This window comes from Dendrobium catenatum, unplaced genomic scaffold (genome assembly GCF_001605985.2).
Source record: "Dendrobium catenatum unplaced genomic scaffold, ASM160598v2 fragScaff_scaffold_1638, whole genome shotgun sequence".
Taxonomy (NCBI): Eukaryota; Viridiplantae; Streptophyta; class Magnoliopsida; order Asparagales; family Orchidaceae; genus Dendrobium; species Dendrobium catenatum.
The window spans coordinates 2,267,288-2,287,874 of NW_021320100.1; the positions used below are offsets into that span (position 1 = coordinate 2,267,288).

The 20,587-nt window shown below is 34.1% G+C and overlaps 1 protein-coding gene and 1 non-coding gene across 4 annotated transcripts; both read left to right on the forward strand.

Annotated features, from left to right (window-relative positions):
- Nucleotides 1–334: 334 nt before the first annotated feature.
- Nucleotides 335–407, forward strand: TRNAE-CUC. Its single transcript has one exon. It is a non-coding gene; the product is annotated as a tRNA-Glu (tRNA).
- A 1,354-nt stretch (nucleotides 408–1,761) lies between these two features.
- Nucleotides 1,762–18,951, forward strand: LOC110104632 (protein arginine N-methyltransferase 5). Of its 3 annotated transcripts, none has more exons than XM_028701080.1 (24): nucleotides 1,762–2,023; nucleotides 2,089–2,232; nucleotides 6,082–6,199; nucleotides 8,400–8,509; nucleotides 12,658–12,747; nucleotides 12,846–12,920; nucleotides 13,276–13,367; nucleotides 13,490–13,565; nucleotides 13,652–13,738; nucleotides 13,853–13,940; nucleotides 14,079–14,173; nucleotides 14,258–14,293; nucleotides 14,431–14,499; nucleotides 14,920–14,988; nucleotides 15,163–15,216; nucleotides 16,021–16,095; nucleotides 16,330–16,422; nucleotides 16,519–16,622; nucleotides 16,725–16,773; nucleotides 16,848–16,934; nucleotides 17,253–17,358; nucleotides 17,546–17,633; nucleotides 17,716–17,809; nucleotides 18,614–18,951. In XM_028701080.1, the coding sequence occupies exons 2-24, from the start codon at nucleotides 2,098–2,100 to the stop codon at nucleotides 18,695–18,697; spliced, it is 1,974 nt and encodes a 657-aa protein (XP_028556913.1). In that variant the 5' UTR covers nucleotides 1,762–2,023; nucleotides 2,089–2,097; the 3' UTR covers nucleotides 18,698–18,951. The 3 variants fall into 3 exon arrangements, with proteins under 3 accessions (XP_028556913.1, XP_020689480.1, XP_028556914.1); XM_020833821.2 differs by having other exon boundaries at nucleotides 1,762–1,942; XM_028701081.1 differs by having other exon boundaries at nucleotides 1,763–2,023; nucleotides 2,113–2,232.
- The last annotated feature ends 1,636 nt before the right edge of the window (nucleotides 18,952–20,587 follow it).

Below are 20,587 nucleotides of genomic sequence, written 5' to 3' on the forward strand. Positions count from 1 at the left end.
GGTTGGAAGGAAATATGAGTGACATATTTGATATTAAAATAAAATAGAGGGGTATATATGTAATATTAAAGTTTTGGATGTTAGATATGTAAATAAGATGGTATAAAGTGGTATGTATGTAAATTTCCCTTAATATTAATATATTTTTAATATAAATAATAGATTTCAATCAATTTAACTGTAAATAATAGAAAATTAACATAAAAAAGCAATAATAATAATAATAATAATTAAATATAGAAGATTCATAAGAAAGAGGCCAATCAAAACAAATTTTAAAGATAATGTACGATTATTTTAATTATATAATAGTTATTCACACAAAGTGAACATATCCGTTGTAGTCTAGTTGGTTAGGATACTCGGCTCTCACCCGAGAGACCCGGGTTCGAGTCCCGGCAACGGAATTTTTTTTTTTAATTTTATTAATAAAGGTAATCTCACCGCAGAACGATGGGCACAGTTCTATCTGCCATTGATCTGCATGTCTAATTAAAATAAAAAAAAATGGATAATATTATTTTTAATAAGTTAATTGTAAATTAAAAATTTGTTTATAAATTAATGATTCAGCACTCATTTTAAATAAACCTATTTTTCAATTTTTATTTTTAGCACAATAAAGAATAATTTGTATATATTATTTTCTCTATTTATTATAACATAGCACTGAAAAAATATGTTTTTGTGAAAAATGCGATGCCAATATTTGCGCCCCCAATATTTGTGTCGCACTGGCAAGTTAAATGTGCTTGAGCTCGAGTTTTATTATACAGGTTTGAGCTAGCTAATGAGTCGGCTTGTTTATGAAAGAAGAAAAATAATTATCATATTAAAATAATAAAAATAACTAGAATTTAGAGAAAAAATAAAGAATCAATTAATGCAATAAAGTGATATAATTATTAAACCTTTTAAACAACTTTATATTTAAAATTATGAATGCTAATTTTATTTTAAGTGCATTTCATATTACTATTTTTTTAATCAAGTTGACTCGTGAGCTAATGAGCCGAGTCAGGGTTGACTCAAACTTGCTCGTTAACTCATCGAGTTCAGCTCACTTATCGGGCCAAACTCATGAGTCAACTTGACTCACTTACATCCTTACAATAAACACTCAAAACATAGTTTAGATGATGAACTTAAGATACGAGATGTTGCTCTCAAGAAATAACAAAGGCAATAGGATTGGCGACAATCAAATCCCTTAAATAATGAAAAATCAATCATATTGTCTTTAATTAAAAAGCAGTTTTGAAAAGCATTAAGAAAGTTGTCCCAAACGAAACTTTATTCTTTAATAAAATGATAATTAATAACCATATGTTTCATCAATAAGAGAAATATATGATTCACACAGAGGTAAATGATAATTAAACTCATAATAGTATTATAATACATAATCTACTAAATTTTTATTTCATACTACTTACATACATACCATTTTATTTCATGCTATTTACATAATATTACATTTTTACCGCTTATTTAAAATTTTAATATCAAATATAACACTCTTATATTTCATTCTTATCACCCATATCACCCTGTAAACTTTAATATTTCATTCTATGTATCCAGATTTATTTTATGGGTGGTAGTCATATCTTATTAAAATTTTAAAGGTTAAATATGTAAATGCATGAAATATAGTGGTATATATGTAAATCCACTATTTTTATTTTTTTTTTTAAATTATTTCATAGTACATCTAATTATATTTATATCTACATACATGCACTGCTTTTTTTCTTCTATAAAAATTATAGCTATTCGTATCTCCCGCAACGACTCACCCTAGCCATTGGCGCCGCAAAACCCTACCAAAACCCTTGCTCTCTCGCTTTCTCCTCGGTTTGATCTCTGTGTTCTTGATGCGATATCAGCTCAACGCGAGCTTGGGACGCTTGCAAGTCTAACTCTTAGCCCTAATTTCCCGGTATTGGAGTTTGCAGGCTCTTTTTCTTCCTCTTCCTCCCCGGCCAAAACCTTTGAAAGCTTGGGATAATCCAGAAAAAAAGTATTTTTTTTTTCTTTTTTCAATTTACGATCGAAGCCCTAGCTGTGATCTTCTATCTTTGTTAGCTCGCTGAAATGCCGCTTGGTCAGAGGGTTGGGGATAAGAGCGACTCGCGCTACTGCGGTGTTGAGACAGATTTTATCGATGACATGCCCCATGTCCTCACTCATAACCTCTCCGGCGGCTTTGATTTTGTTGTGGCTCCTTTGGTTAGTACAAACTGTTCTCTTCCGAGAGTTGCATTGAGTGGAAATTGTGAGCTCTTATTGTTTTTTTGTGGAAGAAACAAATTTGTTTTAATATGCTTTTTTATTCCAATTAAAAATGTTTGTTCTGAAAGTAATGAGATTCTATCCCGTTTCTACGTTCTGCAACATGTACAACCCTACCTGTTCCATTACCCTATTCCAAAGAGAGTGAAACAAGTGTTTGTTTAGTGCCATTATAGTTCAAGTTATGTGGTGAAGTAGGAAGATCGTCGGAGAGGTGATTATGATCGGTGAGAACTGTTCAGAGCACAACGATATTATGAACACATAAGAGGAAAACCAGAATCGGATAACTGTTATATTTCCCTTTTGTTTATTCCCTTGCTTCTTACATTCCTTTTTGCATAACTGGCAAACAAATACTAGTGGAATAAAAGGACATGCATCTATGTGAGCAATTTCTAAAAACAAAAAATTCAGAAAAAATGCAGGGATTGGAAGCAAACGGGAGGCGGGATACTAATACTGTTGCTGCATCAGTCTTTTCCACTGTCGTAAAAACATGATCCTAAGTTCAGGTTGAGAATAGCAGGCCTGTCCGGTAGGTGATACTCAAATATCTTAAACATGGAAGGTCTTAGATATCCTGAGGTGATTGAGCAAATTAATTTTGTGGATGTTGCTATTGATTTTTCTTCAAATTGAAAAGGGACCAATCTTCGTTGGTTGTAGCTTTAGAGTAGTGCCCTTCATTGTTTAAGGGCATAATCCGCCCGATTCGTATCTTCTACTCAGTCTTTGAAAATGAAGGTGAACTTCTAAAGGAATAGTGCCCACTGACGTGCATACGAGCAAGTTTCTTTTGGGAGTTGAGGTATGCTAAATAAATTCTAATGGAACTAGATAATGTTCCCAATATTGGAGAGCTTGCACAATTGCATGTAATGCTTGCTCATATATGGTCCACTGTCCACTCCTGCTGGGCATCACTAAGATTCTCGTTGTAGAACTCCATGGGTTAGTTGCCTTGAGTGAGGACATCTCCTATTTCGTTTATACAAACTTGAGCTTCAACTTTGAAAATCCAATCAAAATTTGTAAGAACTTGAACCGATACGATATTAACTTAGCTTGTATTAGAGTAAAACTTGCGTCTTGCTTGCCATCGCTCATGAGTTTCTCTTTCCTTAAACGGTTGGTAATTGATTTTACCATAATGTTGAAATTGCATATGAATGTGCAATAGAATGTGGCGAGACTGTGGAAGTTGTGGAATTTGTGCAGGGTGATTGAGATTAGCCAATTTAGTATGCATTTTGTTTTCTCATTATTAACCTGAATCCTTGGATTGATTTTGACGAGTGCTAGGAACATAATTTTTCGGCGAGGAACTCATACTTCTTGATGTTGATTTTATTTGGTTTTGTTCTAAAACTTGATATTTCTCTGTTTGATTTACTATATCTGAGGATTTTGTTGAAGGATCACAACTTGATTCTTCTATCGCTTGAATGTTATGCATAATTTATAAGCTGAAAGGCATGACTTGCCACTCGAACAAACCCGCTTGCGATTTGAGGTTTGTTTTTCTTTTAGCCTGATGTGTACTTGATGATAGTTGCTTTTGAGGTCTAACTTTGAAAACATGCTCAATCCTTTTAGCTTGCCAATATTACTTTTGTCACAAGAATGGGAGGTGATATTTGAACGCATGTCCTTTTTGAAATTAAATAGTATTTTAATTGGATACGGTTTTGCTGTATCCGACTCGTATCGGCGCCATATTAGACGCGTATCCATGTCCGACACATATTCGATACAACAAGCCTTCGTAAATAGGTGTATTGGTGCAACATAGTGGATGATTTGGGGGTTGATTTAGAGGAAATCAATTAGGAGATGTTTCCTAATTGAAGAGGGCAGATTTTGGGGTTGATTTGGAGGAGATTAATTAGTTTACTAATTGAAGAGGGCTGATTTGGGGGCTGAATTGGAGGAGATTAATTATGAGATATTTTATAATTGAAGAGGGCATATTTGAGAGGGAAATAGGGGAGGGTTGTTTTGGGATTTGATATGTTTTGTATGCTTTAAATAAGTTGTTTACCCAAGGGTTCAGTTTTTATGTTTGATTTTGCTGGAATTAGTTTTGCTTGGGTTGAGTGGGCTCTAGTCGACAGCTAGGGATTTGGGAGAGCCAGATCTTCCTCTCCAATTGCAGATCTAATGGCATCTTGTGTTTTTCTTCTTAGTTTTTTTTTTTTAAAAAGGTTTTATGTTCTTCCTAAATTTATTGTGTCATTCTCCGGTTTTGCTGAAATTGCATCCACTTCCAATCATAATTTTATTAGTAGCTCGATTGCTCATGCTTATACGAATAGGGTTGCAAATGAATTGAGCCGAGCTGAACATTTGTTTCGTTCTATTACTTCTTTATTTATGATTCATGAACTTTATTAATTTAATATTTGAAAATATTAGTGGAATTTAATATTTTTAATCGATTTCAAATGACTAAAATTGACTCTACAACCAAAATCTAAAGAAAGCTAAGATTACAACTAATAAATAAACCAATATTTAAAGAATCGAATCAAACCAATCAAATAAGATCGGTTATGTTTGGTTTTTCTGTTTTAACCAAATAATGCACACCCCTACTTTTAGTTTATATGCCACTAGCTTGACCAGCTTGTCTTTCGTAATCTCCATATATTCCAAGAAAGTTTCTATAAATTTGAGTCAATCAAGCCACACTTTGATGCATATGTGTCCATTTAAATACGGGATGCAAAACTTGAGCTTAAAATTGGGCTGATAAGGGTATCATGTATATGGGCGATGAGCATATCCATGGTTGCGATATGCCCAAACAATTTTATATATTGTGTAAGAACTAAAAGTTTCAAGTCGGGATTGTTGCTGAGGGGATAAATCAGAGTCGAGATACACTCAAACCTTTTTTTTTTCTCTTGGGTTTCTTTGTAGTGTTGTTGATCAGTGCGGGCTTGCTTAATGGGTGTTGTGTTCAGGAACATTTAGCTTCACGGTGAGGTTGGGGTTAGGGTTTTTCCCATTCATCGCGATGAGGATCTTCTGCACGTCTAAGGAGAGAGTGTAGACCTTCCTCTCGTGAGTGGTGACGGTTGGCCAAAGGGCTTACAACCTATGATCTTCGTCTACGTCGCGATGACTATCTTCTCCTCCACCAGGCATCACTTGGGAATGCCAAGCTCTGATCTTAACTAATGTAGAAAGGTCATTGGAGGGGTGGGGATGATTGCGAGACTGATTCAGAGATCTATGATGTATGTAGCAAACACATAAGAGGTAAAACCAGAATAGGAAAACTATTCTAATGCCCTTTCATTCCTTCCCTTGCTTCTTACATTCCTTGCCTTAGTGGCAAACAATGACTAGTAGAATAAAAGGACAAGCAGTGAAAAAGTGATCATAAAACAGAAAATTCAGAAGAAGTGTAGGGAGTGGAAGTGGAGGGTGAGACAGCAAAGATAGTAGTATTGCTGCATCATGAAGTATATAGAAGCTGCAGAATATGATTGTAATTTATTTGAATTCTTAATCATTTCCTGAGTTAAGATTTTAAGAACTGCGAACATCTGAACTCCAGAAGTTCAGCATTTTCTACATGTTCAAATTTAACAGTTTTTTTTGTTAATTTTATTTACTGAACACTAATGCTCCTAATTACTCGACAGTTCTGTGTTCCTGAAACTGCTTGAATTTCTGATAACATTAGTATATCTAAATGCATTGACACTGATCTATTTTTTATTTTTTATTTTCTTGCCACTGTTGGCATGTATGTGATCTTCTAACTACTTGCAGGTGGATCCAAGTTATAGACCTAGTTTCCCAACTAATAGTGCCAGTGAAGGCTTTGTTCTCCCTGTTGCAGCTTCAGACTTGATTGTGAGCCCTGCACAATGGAGCAGTCACGTTGTTGGTGAGTTTGAATTAAAATATTTGATTTCATTTTAGTAAGTTAGTTGATCTAATGTTCTCATTATGAATGCAATGTCTATTTAGCATATCGTAGAATGGAACACTTATATTGTCTGAGTACATTTTGGGCTTATTTATTTATTATGACATACTTTTGATCGTTTTAAACAATTTGTTAATCCTTTTGGATAATAGGGGATTTTAGAGTGAAATTTATTTTTGTTTCGAGCCCCTAAGAGGCATTTGTGATCACTTTTTTTGTTTGTTTATGCTTTAATAACAACAACATCAAGCCTTTATCCCACTACGTGGGGTCGGCTACATGAATCCTTTTTCTTCATTGTGTCCTATTAAAGATCAAATTCTCATTTAAATCTAATAAAGAAAGGTCATTCCTAATATTTTCTAACCAAGTCTTTTTAGGTCTGCCTCTACCTTTCTTAACATAAGTCAAATCTAATACCTCTACTCTCCTAACAAAACTCAAAATTATTTTGAATATTTTCAAAATCAGTTTGATTTATTAAAAAAAAAAGACAACAAAAACAACTAATAAACATACAAACCAAATATGCTTTTCAAAATAAAAAAAATTTAAAAAGTAGAAAAAGTGATTTCAAATAAACTCCTAAATAACTCGATTGATACCAGCTTCGTTATTCTTTAAGCATGTTTTATTTATTGGTGCCTTGAGAATTATTGCTAATATGGCTATAAACGAGTTGAGCCAAGCTTTGATATGTTCATGTTCGAGTTCGAGCTCGTTTGTCAAGTCCCTGTTTGAACTCGTCTCGATAAGAACTGAACTTTTTTATCTCTATTCGAGCTCAAGTTGGTTTAAAAAATACATGTTCAAGCTCATCTCGTGTTCATGTTTGTACTTGGTTTATTTTAGGCTTATCAAACCAATTAACAAGCTGCTCGTTTAGGCTTATTGAGCCTATTAACGAGCCTTTCATTTAACAAAATAATATACCTTGATAAGCCTATTAGCGAGCCACTCATTTAACAAAATAAGATAACTCAAACGAGCAGGCCAACCTGTCCCCATCGCCTTCTCGCTGCATAGCAAATGTTCCACACATGTTTTTAGTTTTATAGAGCAAAACCAAATCACTTCAAGCATTCTGGGACTAAACTTCCCACTTTTTTTGGGTTTTCTTGATGCCACGGAGGAGAGAGAGACTAAGACGCGTGAATTCGAGTTGCGGAATTCAAGCGCGGGTGGAATTCATACAGGTGAGTCATGATTGCGGGTTATAGTTAAAAATTCACTTGAAAATCACAATGCATTGTGATTAATTAAATTCAAGCTAGAGGGAGGGATATTTTTATACTATTTTAGTTTAAATTAGTTAAATAAGGTGAGACTTAATCACCTTATTAGTTAACAAAGTTATAATAATTTTTTTAATTAAATAAGGTATAATATTTGTTTTTACCTTATTTATTCTAAGGTTAATTAGTTAAATAAGGTATAATATTTATTTTAAAATAATTCGAGCCGAACACGAGCCTTAATCGAGCATTAATTGAGCTTCTTAACGAGCTTGTTCACGAGCTTTAAAGGATATCGTTCCTGAACATAAACGAACCAAACCACAAGTTTTTCAAGCTCCTTTTTTTAGCTATCTAATATAATAATATTTTTCAAAAGTGTTCAGTTTGTTATAGCCCTAATTGGCTAATGACAGGTAAAACTTTTCCATAAATAATGGAAGGAGCATTTTGAGCTTGCATCATAGAATTGGCATGATCCAGTTTTTGTATTGGATGTTTCATTATTTGAACCTGTTTCTTTTGGACCTTTTTTATATCAAAGGTTTCAGTTGATATAACCTGTTGTGTGAGGGCCTTGTTTCTATTGTACCTTCAGACCACAGGTTCCACAGTTTCCGCTTGATATTGCATCTTGTATGAGCTTGCTTATTATCAAGTTTCATTACTACTATAATTATTTTGCTAAACGATATATGCTCTTTTCTTTCCCAACGGGTTTTGGAAAAGTTGGGAGCACCATGCCAATAAACCTATGCTAGTGGAAATGATTTGCTTGCCTGAATGCAGCCAAATTACCCATGTTGCTGTATTCCGGTTGTAGAACAATAATAGCATATGTACGTTTAATATATAGTGCTCTGCATTGTCTAAGCTGTTGATTCTTCCTTGCTTGCATAACAATGTGTTTTTATTTGCATCAGGAAAAATTAGCTCATGGATTGACTTGGATTCAGAAGATGAAAAACTTAGGATGGATTCTGAAACAGCTCTAAAGCAAGAGATTTCATGGGCTTCGCATCTGTCTGTGCAGGTGTAGCTGACTTATTTTTATAGGATTTTCTATCTCACTCAATTTTTTAAATTCCAAACTAAACTAGAAATATTCAATCCATTTGTATTAATTTATTTGTTCGTAACAAGTAGCTAAAAAATTTAATTGTTCTATACTTCTCTTTGAGTGTATTTTGTCCACTTCCAATTTAGAAAGTGGATAATATCATAGTAGCAATTGGAACTACAAACTAGTGATGTCCTGTAAATAGTTGCATAATTTGGAATCTTTTGTAGGATGTGATTTAGCATTTAGTAAGAATTTTTCGGGGTTACACCATAGAGGATTTAGATGATCAGCTTCTACAGCTTTTAAGTTAAATTAAAAAGGACCTCTTTCATCACTTAAGTGATGTTCTATATTTGAGCACCATAACAAAACTCGTTTTATGGTGAGGATGAACATTTTTTGTACTTACCATTATTTTCCCATAGTTCATGAGTCGCAAGTTTCCTTTCTCATATCTCTATTCTTAAGAGTTTTTGTCCACTTAAAAAAGACCAAAAGAAAAAGGAAAAAGAAAAGAAAATGTTATTGCTTGATTTAAAATGAATACAAATTTTACATATCTATATTAGTTACATTTTTCTTCTCGAAGGAGTTGGTTAAACATAGGTATGGGGCATTATTTTGGGAATTAGTTATAGTGAGTGGCTAAAGTTTAAAGTTTTGACCTTCTTTAATTTGATATTGACTACATATGACTTTGAATAGTGTTGAATTTATATTATTGTTGCATTTTCAATAAACATTCATCAATAAAAAGGTAATTAAAAAAAAAAAAAAAACTCAAGTAATATGCGAACTTGAATATTATGTGGATTATTCTTTTTTATTTTTTATGGCATTCTTTATATAGAAGAGAATTAGTTGAATAATTAGGGAGCTATTATTTTTTGTATATTTTGGTTAATTTTTATAAATCTTCTAAAGCCTGCTATTGGTCCTACTTTGGAATATTAATGGAATGGATGACAAGTGTCATGGATTTTATCATTTAAGTAAATAAGTTTCAATGAATTTATCCCACAACAGAAGAAAAAATCGTGTAAATTGTTTTGGAAAGAAAAAATTGGTGATGATTTATTATGCTCTCTTTCCCTGATCATTATCGATGAAAACCATCAGCTGAATATTTTCATGAAGAAATCAAAAGTTCTCTCTTATTGTCGAAGTACTGAATGAATACCTTTGAACATCGTCTGAACCATTGGCGATTAGCCTCACACTTATTTCAATCTTTCACTATTAAGGATGGATAAACACAAAAAATAGTCTATTATCTTCCAATGTTCTATCTGATGCTTCATTTTAATTATATACACAAATTGTAGCTCCTCTCCTTACTACTGTCTTAGCAATTTCTTGGACTAATGAATACATTTATATTGCCATAAAAATAGAGTTTTAGTTTCCACTTTCTCAATATTTATATAACATGAACAATATTGTTTCATTTTTTAGAGTACCTTCTCGCTCCTTTAATTTTTATATGCACATATTGTAGTGCATTTATGTTGTTCTTTTTATTTTTTAAATTTCTTAAATGATTTTGTCCATATTCTTGACATTGTTTATGAACTTTTCTCATGCAATGAGTTTCCAAGGCATTTATTGAACACATTGTACCCCTGATGTGGTCAATTCATTTCATTTTACTTGTAAATTTGATGCACTTCCTTGATCCGTTATGATAGCACTTTGAAAAGTGGAATACTTATGATGAGGACATCGAAATACATTTTCGACGAGTATATCAGAGCAGGAGGCACAGATCGATGGCTACGATCCACAACCTTTATTTTGATGCTTAGTTCTTATTTTGATGTTTATGTATTAATTGCTATTTACGATTGTACCCTTTCTTTTGAGTTGTCTTGAGTTGTAGCCCCAGGGGCATTTGCGTCTTTGTCTTTTTGTTTCCTTAGGCTTATATATTGTGGCCTCCTCTATTGTAATGGATGATGATTATGAAATGAAATTTTATGTTCTTTGTTTGATCTCTAAGTGAGTTCGTGAGAGGAGAAGCCCTAGGAGGGCGATAGCAAGACCCGTCAACCGTTGGTGGATTCCAAGGTTCGCGGCCGCGGTCTCTTTTCTTCCCTGACCTTCAATTCTTTCCCAATCAACCACCGCCAGACTTCCCTAACCAAAGCATCTAATTTTTCCCCAAAACCCGAGCCCCTTCCCCCCATCCTGCCGGCCACCTTGGCCGCCCCACCGCCGGCCAACCCACCTAGCCGCCGGCCTCCCTCCTCCACCATCCATTCCTCTACTTGCTCAACCAGCCGGCCCACCTCCCCAAGTCCTCTCATTTGAAATTCAAATTTCAAATGTGCATTAATCACTTTCCTAAAATAAGTCTAAGTAATTAGGAAAGTTAATTGGATTTCAATTCAAATTTGAAATTCAAATGCTTTCCAATTGCTAGCACTTAAATTTGTTAACTTCTCCTTTTAGATTAAATCTAAAATTCACATTAATAAATTTATTGTAAAAAAAAAGATTAAATCTAAAATTCAATTCATATTTTTTTTTTAAAATCCATGTTTATTGCTTGGGGCCCACTTAATTAAACCTAAATCCCTCTCCCACTCTCTCTATTTGGCCGGCCACCTATCCCCCTCTCTCTCTTTCTCCTATTTCATTAATTGCCACCAATTAATCCCCCTTAATTCCCTCCTAATCTCCGCCCCCCACCTTTATGGGCGCAGTTTGAATTTCAAAATTAATTCCCTCCCTCCCATCTTTATCAAAATATGAATTAATTTCAGATTTTTACTTCTCCATCCCTCTTCTTCTCTTCCCAAATCCACCCGAATCCCCCACCATCCCCTCCTCCTCTTGTCCGCCTCTCCTACACCCCTACTTCCCAATTACACACAAAGTCCTCTCATGATCATGAATGGCAGATCCGGCAGTTGATCATGGCTTTGCTTACAACGCCCAAGGTGAGATTGGCATCCTACTCTCTCCCTTCTATGAGCCAGATAGGGAGTACGACGACACAGTGGAACGCTATGTCAACCGCATTGTTTATTGTCTCGTCGAGACTATTGAGCTTCAACGACCAAGAACCTCGTGGTTCCTCATTGGACGATCCTTGCCTCCTCCACCTCCGACTACCTTCCCAACAACCAAGCTCCTCGGCTCTTCCTTCCTAGTGGTCATCTCATATGGTGTGGAAGATCTTCATCCGCTAAGCCTAGAACCGTAGAGAGAGAGAGAGTAAATCATTTAGGTGAACATCTCAATATTAAATTTCGGATTTGTGTTATAAGCTATTACATTATGGTCGCATTTGTATTTTTTATTTTTTTTTTATGGTCTCATTTGTATTTGATTGAGAGTGTCTTGGTTAATTATTAAAAAAAAATATTGGTGTATATTGGAAAAGGTGAAGTTGATGTAATCCATGCATGGGGTTACAAGAGATTAACAAGAGAATTTATTAAAAGTTAACCATCATAAAATTATGCGTCAAATCAAAGTAAGATGTTAAAATTCGCAGTCTTCCATTTGCTTAGTCAAAGAAATACATTAAGATTAACTAGGACACTCTCAATCAAATACTAAGGCGAACGTAATGTAATAGCTTATAACACAAATCCGAAATTTAATATTGAGATGTTCACCTTGAGGGTTTACTCTCTCTCTACGGTTCTAGGCTTAGCGGATGAAGATCTTCCACACCAGAAGTGAGATGACCACTAATAAGTTCATCCGCTAAGCCTAGAACCGTAGAGAGAGAGAGTAAATCATTTAGGTGAACATCTCAATATTAAATTTCAGATTTGTGTTATAAGCTATTACATTATGGTCGCATTTGTATTTTTTTATTTTTTTTTATGGTCTCATTTGTATTTGATTGAGAGTGTCTTGGTTAATCTTCATGTATTTCTTTGCCTAAGCAAGTGGAAGACTGTGAATTTTAACATCTTACTTTGATTTGACGCATAATTTTATGATGGTTAACTTTTAATAAATTCTCTTGTTAATCTCTTGTAACCCCATGCATGACATCAACTTCACCTTTTCCAATATACACCAATATTTTTTTTGTCCCGCTTAACGCAGAACTCTTATTTTTAATAAACTGATGCTCTTAATCTAATCATTAATTTCAGGCTTGCCTTTTGCCCCCTCCTAAGAAAGGGTGTTGCAGTAATTACGCACGATCTGTGAACCAGATCTTGCAAGGTATAACCAATATGCAGGTAATCCCTGCGTCTTAAATCTCATGAGATTTACATGTTTATTGTTTTTATTGAAGAATTAGATCGTCTCTCTTTTCTTATGTATCTTTCCCATAAAGCTGTGGCTTAGGCTGCCACTGGTGAAGTCTGGCTCCATAGAGAATGAATCGTTTGATGAAAGTTATGACTCTTTGGTGAGTGCAGTTGCATGTCAGCTCATTTATTTTAGACAAGTGTTATTCATTGTGTTGCTAATTCATAAATCATAATTTCTATACACTAAACTATAAAGTCCCATAAACAACTGTTCTGCTACCTTGATGTTAAAAGTCCAGTAATTAGATACAAGTACTACTCTGTTATACATTGGACTTCTTTTTGGACTGTCATAGGCTCCGTTTGGGACGGCTTTTTTACTGTTTCTTAAAACAACATTCTAATACAAAAATTAAAATTTTATACTAGAAAGCTGCTTTAAGAAGCAATAAAAAAACTGTCCCAAACGAAGCCATAGTTCCATGCAGAATGTCATCCATTTATTTCTTGCAGAGTGGAATACTTTATGATTCTTGGGAAACATGGAACTCATTTCGATTGCTATGTGAGCATCACATTCAGTTGTGCGTAGCTCTTGATATTCAGTAAGTGAGAATGTCTGCAAGGACCTAATTTCTCTGCAAGTCTTGTAATGATTTTGGGTGTGGGTACTGCAATAAGGTGTTAGTGGGTACTGCAATAACAGCTTTTGCATATAACGTTGCAGGAGTTCACTTCCATCAATCAACTCTCTACTGCGCTGGTTTGGTGAGCCTGTTAGAGCAGCAATCATTCACACAGATGTAAATATTTATACAACCTCAGAAGCTTGCATACTTTTTAAGTTCATTATTTTTCCATGGTTCTAACAGATTGTTGACTGTGGTAGGCGTTTCTAACTAATGCAAGGGGCTATCCTTGCCTATCAAAGCGGCATCAAAAGCTAATCATAGCATTCTTTGACTTTGGTTTTCAGGTACTTACGTTTTCTTGTTTTTAATTATCATAGAGCACTTAACTGCTCCTTAGATGTTTTCATATGCCTTTTTTTCTTGGCAATATTATTATGTTGTTTCTTGGAAATTTTCAGATTGTAATCTCTGGTAGTTTGATTCATAGTATTCCGCAAGGAAGGTTGGAAGTTTTTCCTGCCAATGATAATGACAACCTGGGTGAAGGTATGCCTATGGTTTGGATTACTAGTTCTTGTATAAGAAATGATTTAAGCTGAATTCATGTAACCGGGTGTATAATGATGGTAATTTTATGAAAATAGACCTTATTAAAGTTCTTTGTTATTATTCTTGTATATTCAGGTGCACCTCTAACACATGAGCTGAAGCCTTACCTGGAGTATGTAGCTTACCTATACCAAAGAATGGATCCTCTTCCTGAGCAAGAGCGTTTTGAGGTATCTTATAATTTTATGATTTGATGCTTTGATTTTTGTCATTTATTTGCTAATTTTATGCTATCTAAAATTGTCTTCTTTCAGCTCAATTACAGAGATTTCCTGCAGGCTCCATTACAGGTATTTTTTCCTTCTGGTCATCCTTTTAAAATTAAAAAATAGATGCTTCTTGTCCATTGATTTAGTAATTTTAAACTTTGAGGATAGTCCTTCCTTAGGAAATGTTCAAATTTATTACTTTTATATTCTTTTTGTAGCCTCTCATGGATAATCTCGAGGCTCAAACCTATGAGACATTTGAGAAAGACACAGTAAAATATAACCAGGTTTGTGTGAACTTCTATTCTCAAATGAAAAAATGCTTTACCTTTCTCCATATCTTCGTAGTTGCATAAATGGGCTGCCAATCAATTAAACTCGACAAATTTCGTAGATATTGGTTTCAGGCTCCGTAAAATCTATCCCCCTTGTAATTGGATTGTTCTGCTTGTTCCGACTTGACAATAGGCATTTGAAGTCATAGCTATATCAACTTTTTTGCACGTTTGGAACTATCAATGTCATCTGATAACTTGATTTCTTTTTGTGTTTAACTCATTTATTCTTGTATATATGGTATAGACGAACATTATAAAGTACCCATTTGCTGTTCGTGAATATAGATACGTGTTATAATAGATAACTGTATTTATTTATCACTTTTTTCTTACACCATAGTTTGAGCTATGTTATTTTCATTTGGGCAGTACCAACGTGCAGTTTGTAAAGCTTTATTAGATCGAGTCTCTGATGAGCAGGCTTCATCATCAAATACGGTGAGAAAATTTCAAATGTGTTTTGTTCTTTCGGATGATTATAGTTGCAAGCCTGTTCATTTGACACTAGTCTTATATAGGCTCTGATTTTCACTTTGGTAGAGTTGTTTTACAAGTTTCTGCCTACTTTTTTCATCACTTTATCTGACGCATCTTGATATTTTTACTCCTAAGGTGCTAATGGTTGTAGGAGCTGGAAGAGGGCCTCTAGTGCGTGCCTCTTTGCAGGTTGGTTCCTCATTAGGATGACTAATACAAACTGTAGAAATTATTGCTTTTAAGTTTTTTAGCTTTACCAACAAATCAATGCGACGGTCTTTTCAATGCATGAAGCTGTGTTTCATCTTTGAAAGCTTTATACCAGACAATTGCCTATTGATCTATGACCTACCTTGGGTTTCATTTAATAATGTCATTCTACTTTTGTGTTATATATGAAATTAAATTTCTTATTCTGACATAGCTGGAAGGGTGCTCCTTAATTGTGTCTCCAGTGTTCATAAAGTAGCAGAGGGTGCACATATGAGGTGGGTTTTTTCATAGCATATTTTCAAACAAAACAAAACTACTCTTGCTCATTTGAGGTTTTTTGCCTTATTTTGAGCTCAAGACTTTCTTATTGATGGAATTTTTTAAAAACTGTATTTTTTTTTTACTCCCATCTTATTTTGTTTTGTTTAGTTTTTTTTGCTTTGATCCTAATGTTTGGATCGTGTTGTCAAGATTTTCTTAGAGATGTCTCAAGCCAATTTAGCTCACTTGAGCCTTAGACACTGATTGACTATGGTGCATTCTAACCTTTTCAGATTTTTGCGATTAAACATATAACTATTTAAAAGTATGGTATGACATGTTTTCTTGTATAATTTAAGTGTGAAATAATTGAAACTTTGAACCCTTTTATTTGGATTGTTTTTGATATTATGACCTCTAAATGCTTGACATGATAATTCATAGATATACATCCAGGTAGGCATTTTTTATTTGCTGATCTTATGATGATCCCTTGCTTCTGCTTGTTTGGTTGTGCAGGCAGCTGAAGAAGTTGGCCGGAAAATAAAGGTTTATGCTGTGGAGAAGAATCCAAATGCTGTGGTGACACTTCATGTGAGTGAGCTATAACTGATGATTTTAAAGTGAATTAAAGCGATATTATTAGTTGCTATGAACTATCCTGAATGTATCATCTTTTAAAATGCACATCATAGTGGATATTGCATTCCACTAGATATTGAAGCACGGATAGTTTCAGACTATAACATTTAACTCTTCAATGCTACTTCAAAGGCTGATTCTTAACGAGCTATTTCTGCTATAAACGTGCTTGTATATGGATGGCAGAGTCTAATCAAACTAGAGGGGTGGGAGAGCATAGTTACTGTGATTTCTTGTGATATGCGCTGCTGGGATGCCCCTGAAAAGGCTGATATATTGGTAAATGATTTCCTGACTTTGGTGATATTTAGACACAATTTCTTATGGCAGGAAAACTATTTACTCACATGGTTGTTGTTGGTGTATTGTGTTAAGGTGAGTGAGTTGCTGGGCTCCTTTGGTGATAATGAACTTTCTCCTGAGTGCTTAGATGGCGCACAAAGATTTTTGAAACCTGATGGCATTTCCATTCCTTCTTCGTATGCCTCACAGATACCTGCAATCATTTTGTATTTTCATCATACTATTTGATGATTTTGGTGAATTCCATTTATTTTACTACTTTGGAATGGATCACTTAGGTATACAAGTTATCTCCAACCGATTACCACTACAAAACTGTACAATGATGTAAGCCACCTTAAACTCTTTTTTTGGTGAATGTGTTGTATGTAGGTGTTACGATAGTTTATTGTCTTTTGCAGGTGAAGGCAAATAAGGACCTGGCACACATGGAAACACCCTATGTTGTAAAATTGCATAAAGTAGCTAGGCTTGCTCAGGCACAACCTGTAAGCCTACCTCATTTTGCTTTTTAATTGCATTTAAGGTTTTTTTGATGTGGTTGCATTATGGCTTTGTTTGGAATGGCTTTTTTACTGCTTCTTAAAGCGGCTTTCTAGTATAAAAATTTTAATTTTTATACTAGAAACCGCTTTAAAAACCGTTCCAAACAAAACCTATATTTCCTATGTTCAAAAAAGGAATATCTTCAGTAATCTTTCCATTATAAAGCTCTCACATTTCTTACTTTTCTGCTTCTAAATTTTTTTTGTTATGCGTATATTGAAGATTCCAGATTATATCATTCTTATTTCAAACTTAATCAGGTGTTCACATTTCATCATCCGGAATTCTCTCCCAACAGAAGCAACCAGAGATATGTTAAGCTGGAATTTGAGATACCTCCTGATACGGGGTCTACTTTGGTGCACGGTGTGATTTAAAATCTTATTTATTCATCTATTTATTGATTGAATTATTTTTTATTTCACTTTACTAACACAAACCTAAAGCATCACCCATTCCCTGCCCAGTCTAGCCTTTTTAGGCTCATTTTCTAGTTTCATTACAGCACAGGATGAGATGGTGAATAAAAATTCCATACTTGTTTTGCTTTTAGGATTTGCTGGCTACTTCGGTGCAGTTTTATATGGGGATATTTATCTTAGCATAGAACCATCAAAGCCAACACCTACTATGTTCAGCTGGTAATGTTCTTACATCTACTTGTCCGTTGCTCTCCATTTTCTGCTGCTCTGACATTTACTTCTTTCCTTTATTGCTGAGTAGGTTTCCCATATTCTTTCCATTGCGGACGCCAGTTTATGTACCTTCTGGTTCTCATCTTGAAGTCCAGTTCTGGCGCTGCTGTGCTCCAGCTAAGGTTCTTTCCTCATTTGATCTCTGCATTATTTTTAGGGTTGCAAGCGAATCAAGCGTTGGACGGGCTATTCGTTGCTCGGTTCGATTAAAGTTTGTTTGTGATCGTTTAATTAACTAAATAAACAAACTTGAATGATATTTTAACTCGATCCTTAAATAAACAAGCTTGAACACTAATGTGTTCGACTCATTTATATTCATGAATAACAACATTTGAAGCTCGTGAACAAGCTTGACTTTAAGCTCAATAAGAAGTTCGATAAAAAACTTGATTCATTTTCGATTAAGAACTCTTGAATAAGCTCGATAAAACTCTATTAATATTTAATTGGAAAATTGATAACATAATATAAATATTTTAAATGTAGTATAACATAATGATATTATTATTTTAATTAATAAATTTTAAAGTAATTAAATATTATAATATATGCTAACGAAAATAAATTTTACATATTTATTAAATTCATATTATATATTATTTAATTATAATTATTTTAATGTTCGGTTCGGTTTGTTCATGAATGTGCTTGTTTGATAGTTTTAAAAAAATTGCTAAATATGTTCATGAATAAGCTCGTTAAGACTTGTTTGTATAAAGCTCGATAAGCATTAAACGAACCGAACATGAACCAAACATGAACGCCGATTAATTTAAACGGATCAAACACAAACCGAACTTGAACAAGCTGATAATAAATGAACTCGAACATGAACATTCACATACTTGGCTCGGCTCGGTTCGTTTGCAGCCCTATTTATTTTATCGTCACCGCTCAAATGTTAGATTTTCATATTTTTGCAGGTCTGGTATGAGTGGTGTGTGACATCACCAATTACTTTACCTGTGCACAATGTTAATGGTCGTTCCTATTGGGTAGGTCTGTGATTCCATGATTAAAAAGCTAAACTAAGACCCGGATTTTTGGCTTCAAGTCTATGATGCCAAGGCCATCAACCATAGCTGTGAAAAAAAACCTCAACTTGCTCAGTTTTTGCTGTGCCAGTTTACCCCAAAGATGTTAACTGGATGACATGATGGATTTTTCTTGGTATGTGAGCTGACTCATGCTTCGTTTGAAATGACTTTCTTATTGCTTCTTAAAGCTGCTTTCTAGTACAAAAATTAAAAAATTTATACTAAAAAGCAGCTTTAAGAAGCATTAAGAAAGCTGTACCAAACGAAACCTCGATCCGGTTTACTGGATTGAAAATAAAATCTGGTTGTCTACCTAATTTCTTAGGATGATTTTGTTGTGATGCTTTTAGATTGTCTGATTCTGATCATGTAATTTTTGTGTTCTAGCTTCCTATGTAAACATTTTTTTGTTGTTGTTGTGAATTGTTACAGGTAAAATAGATTAGGTTACTTTGAATGACTCATTAAGGAAATGAGTATAGATTTTAAAGTTGGATAACAATCTGATTTCAAGGTAACCTTGGCCTAAGATTGGCTTGAAGACATTTGATATGATCTTGGGCTGAGCTATATTTGGTTACAAGTTGGCTTGATTTGGTTTAGCTTGAGTTAGTCAGGAATGGTTGAGCATGATCAGAGTTCAATTTGAATAAAAATTTTATTTGGTCTTGATTTTTTTTTTTTTCGTCTTTGATGGGGAGTTTCTAGTGCTATATATGTGCATATATTTCAAATACAAATTCCTACATAAATGTGCATATTCACTCCCACATATATAAATGTTTTTCTATTTGATGTTTTGCTAACTCCAATTAATGTTTAACTCAATTCCATTTTGATCTGAATTAAGGTCTTATTTGATGAGAAATTGTGTGGAGGCCGGACGCATAATGTCCTCTGGAGATAAAATCAGAATGTGCCAAGTCAGCGATACCGACTCGTATCGAGCAGCATTGGGTCGCGGCACCGAGCAAAGGGGTGATATGGCGCATTCTGGTTGATCTCGGATGGCATGCAGCGTTACACAAAATAATTAATTTAGTTTTTTTATTATTTTATACAACAATTTGTTAGCATACAAATTTTTTGAACGTAATAGAAAATAGTTACCAAAAGTAATCCCAAATGAAGCCTAAATTTGAGTCTAAGGCTTCATTTGAGGCAGCTTTTTAAATGTTTTTTAAAGCAATTTTATAGTAAAAAAATTTTAGTTCAAGAAAATTTTATTTTAGAAAGATGCTTTAGAAAGTATTAACAAAATTGCCTCAAAAGAAGCCTAATTTGCTCTTCAAAAGTTCAATTTCACTTGAGAAGTTCATCTAAAGTTTAGACAGGCTCAATTGTAAAGGCTTGCTCAACCTTCTAAGTGAAGGGAGATTTCCCCTCACATGCTATTTTTAATGCCACCATGAAGAATGTTCAAAATCTTATGTATAACTACAACAATCTCACCAAATGGTGGAAGGAGGTTTTTGGCTTAATTTGTACGGTGGCCAATGTTGATGTTTGGCGTTGTTGGTGCGGTTATAAGAGCTTGATTGCGGTGTAAAGTATTCTCACTTAGAACTAAGCGAGTTTGCTTTACCATAAAAATGAATTAGAATGATTTACACTATATTTACTTAACTTCGAATTCTTTTTTCATCCAATTAAATATCAAAATTTTTAAAACCCATATATTTAAATGACTTTACACCCCAAAGTATTCCAACTACAGTCCCTAAATCAATTCTCTCTCTTAAAAAAAAAAAAAAATCAATTCCATCTCCTTGAAATAATTCATGTGTATAAAAAATTAAATGAATTTGAATTTATGAGGCTTACTAAAATCCTATTTAGTTCAATCCAGCCAAACGGCTC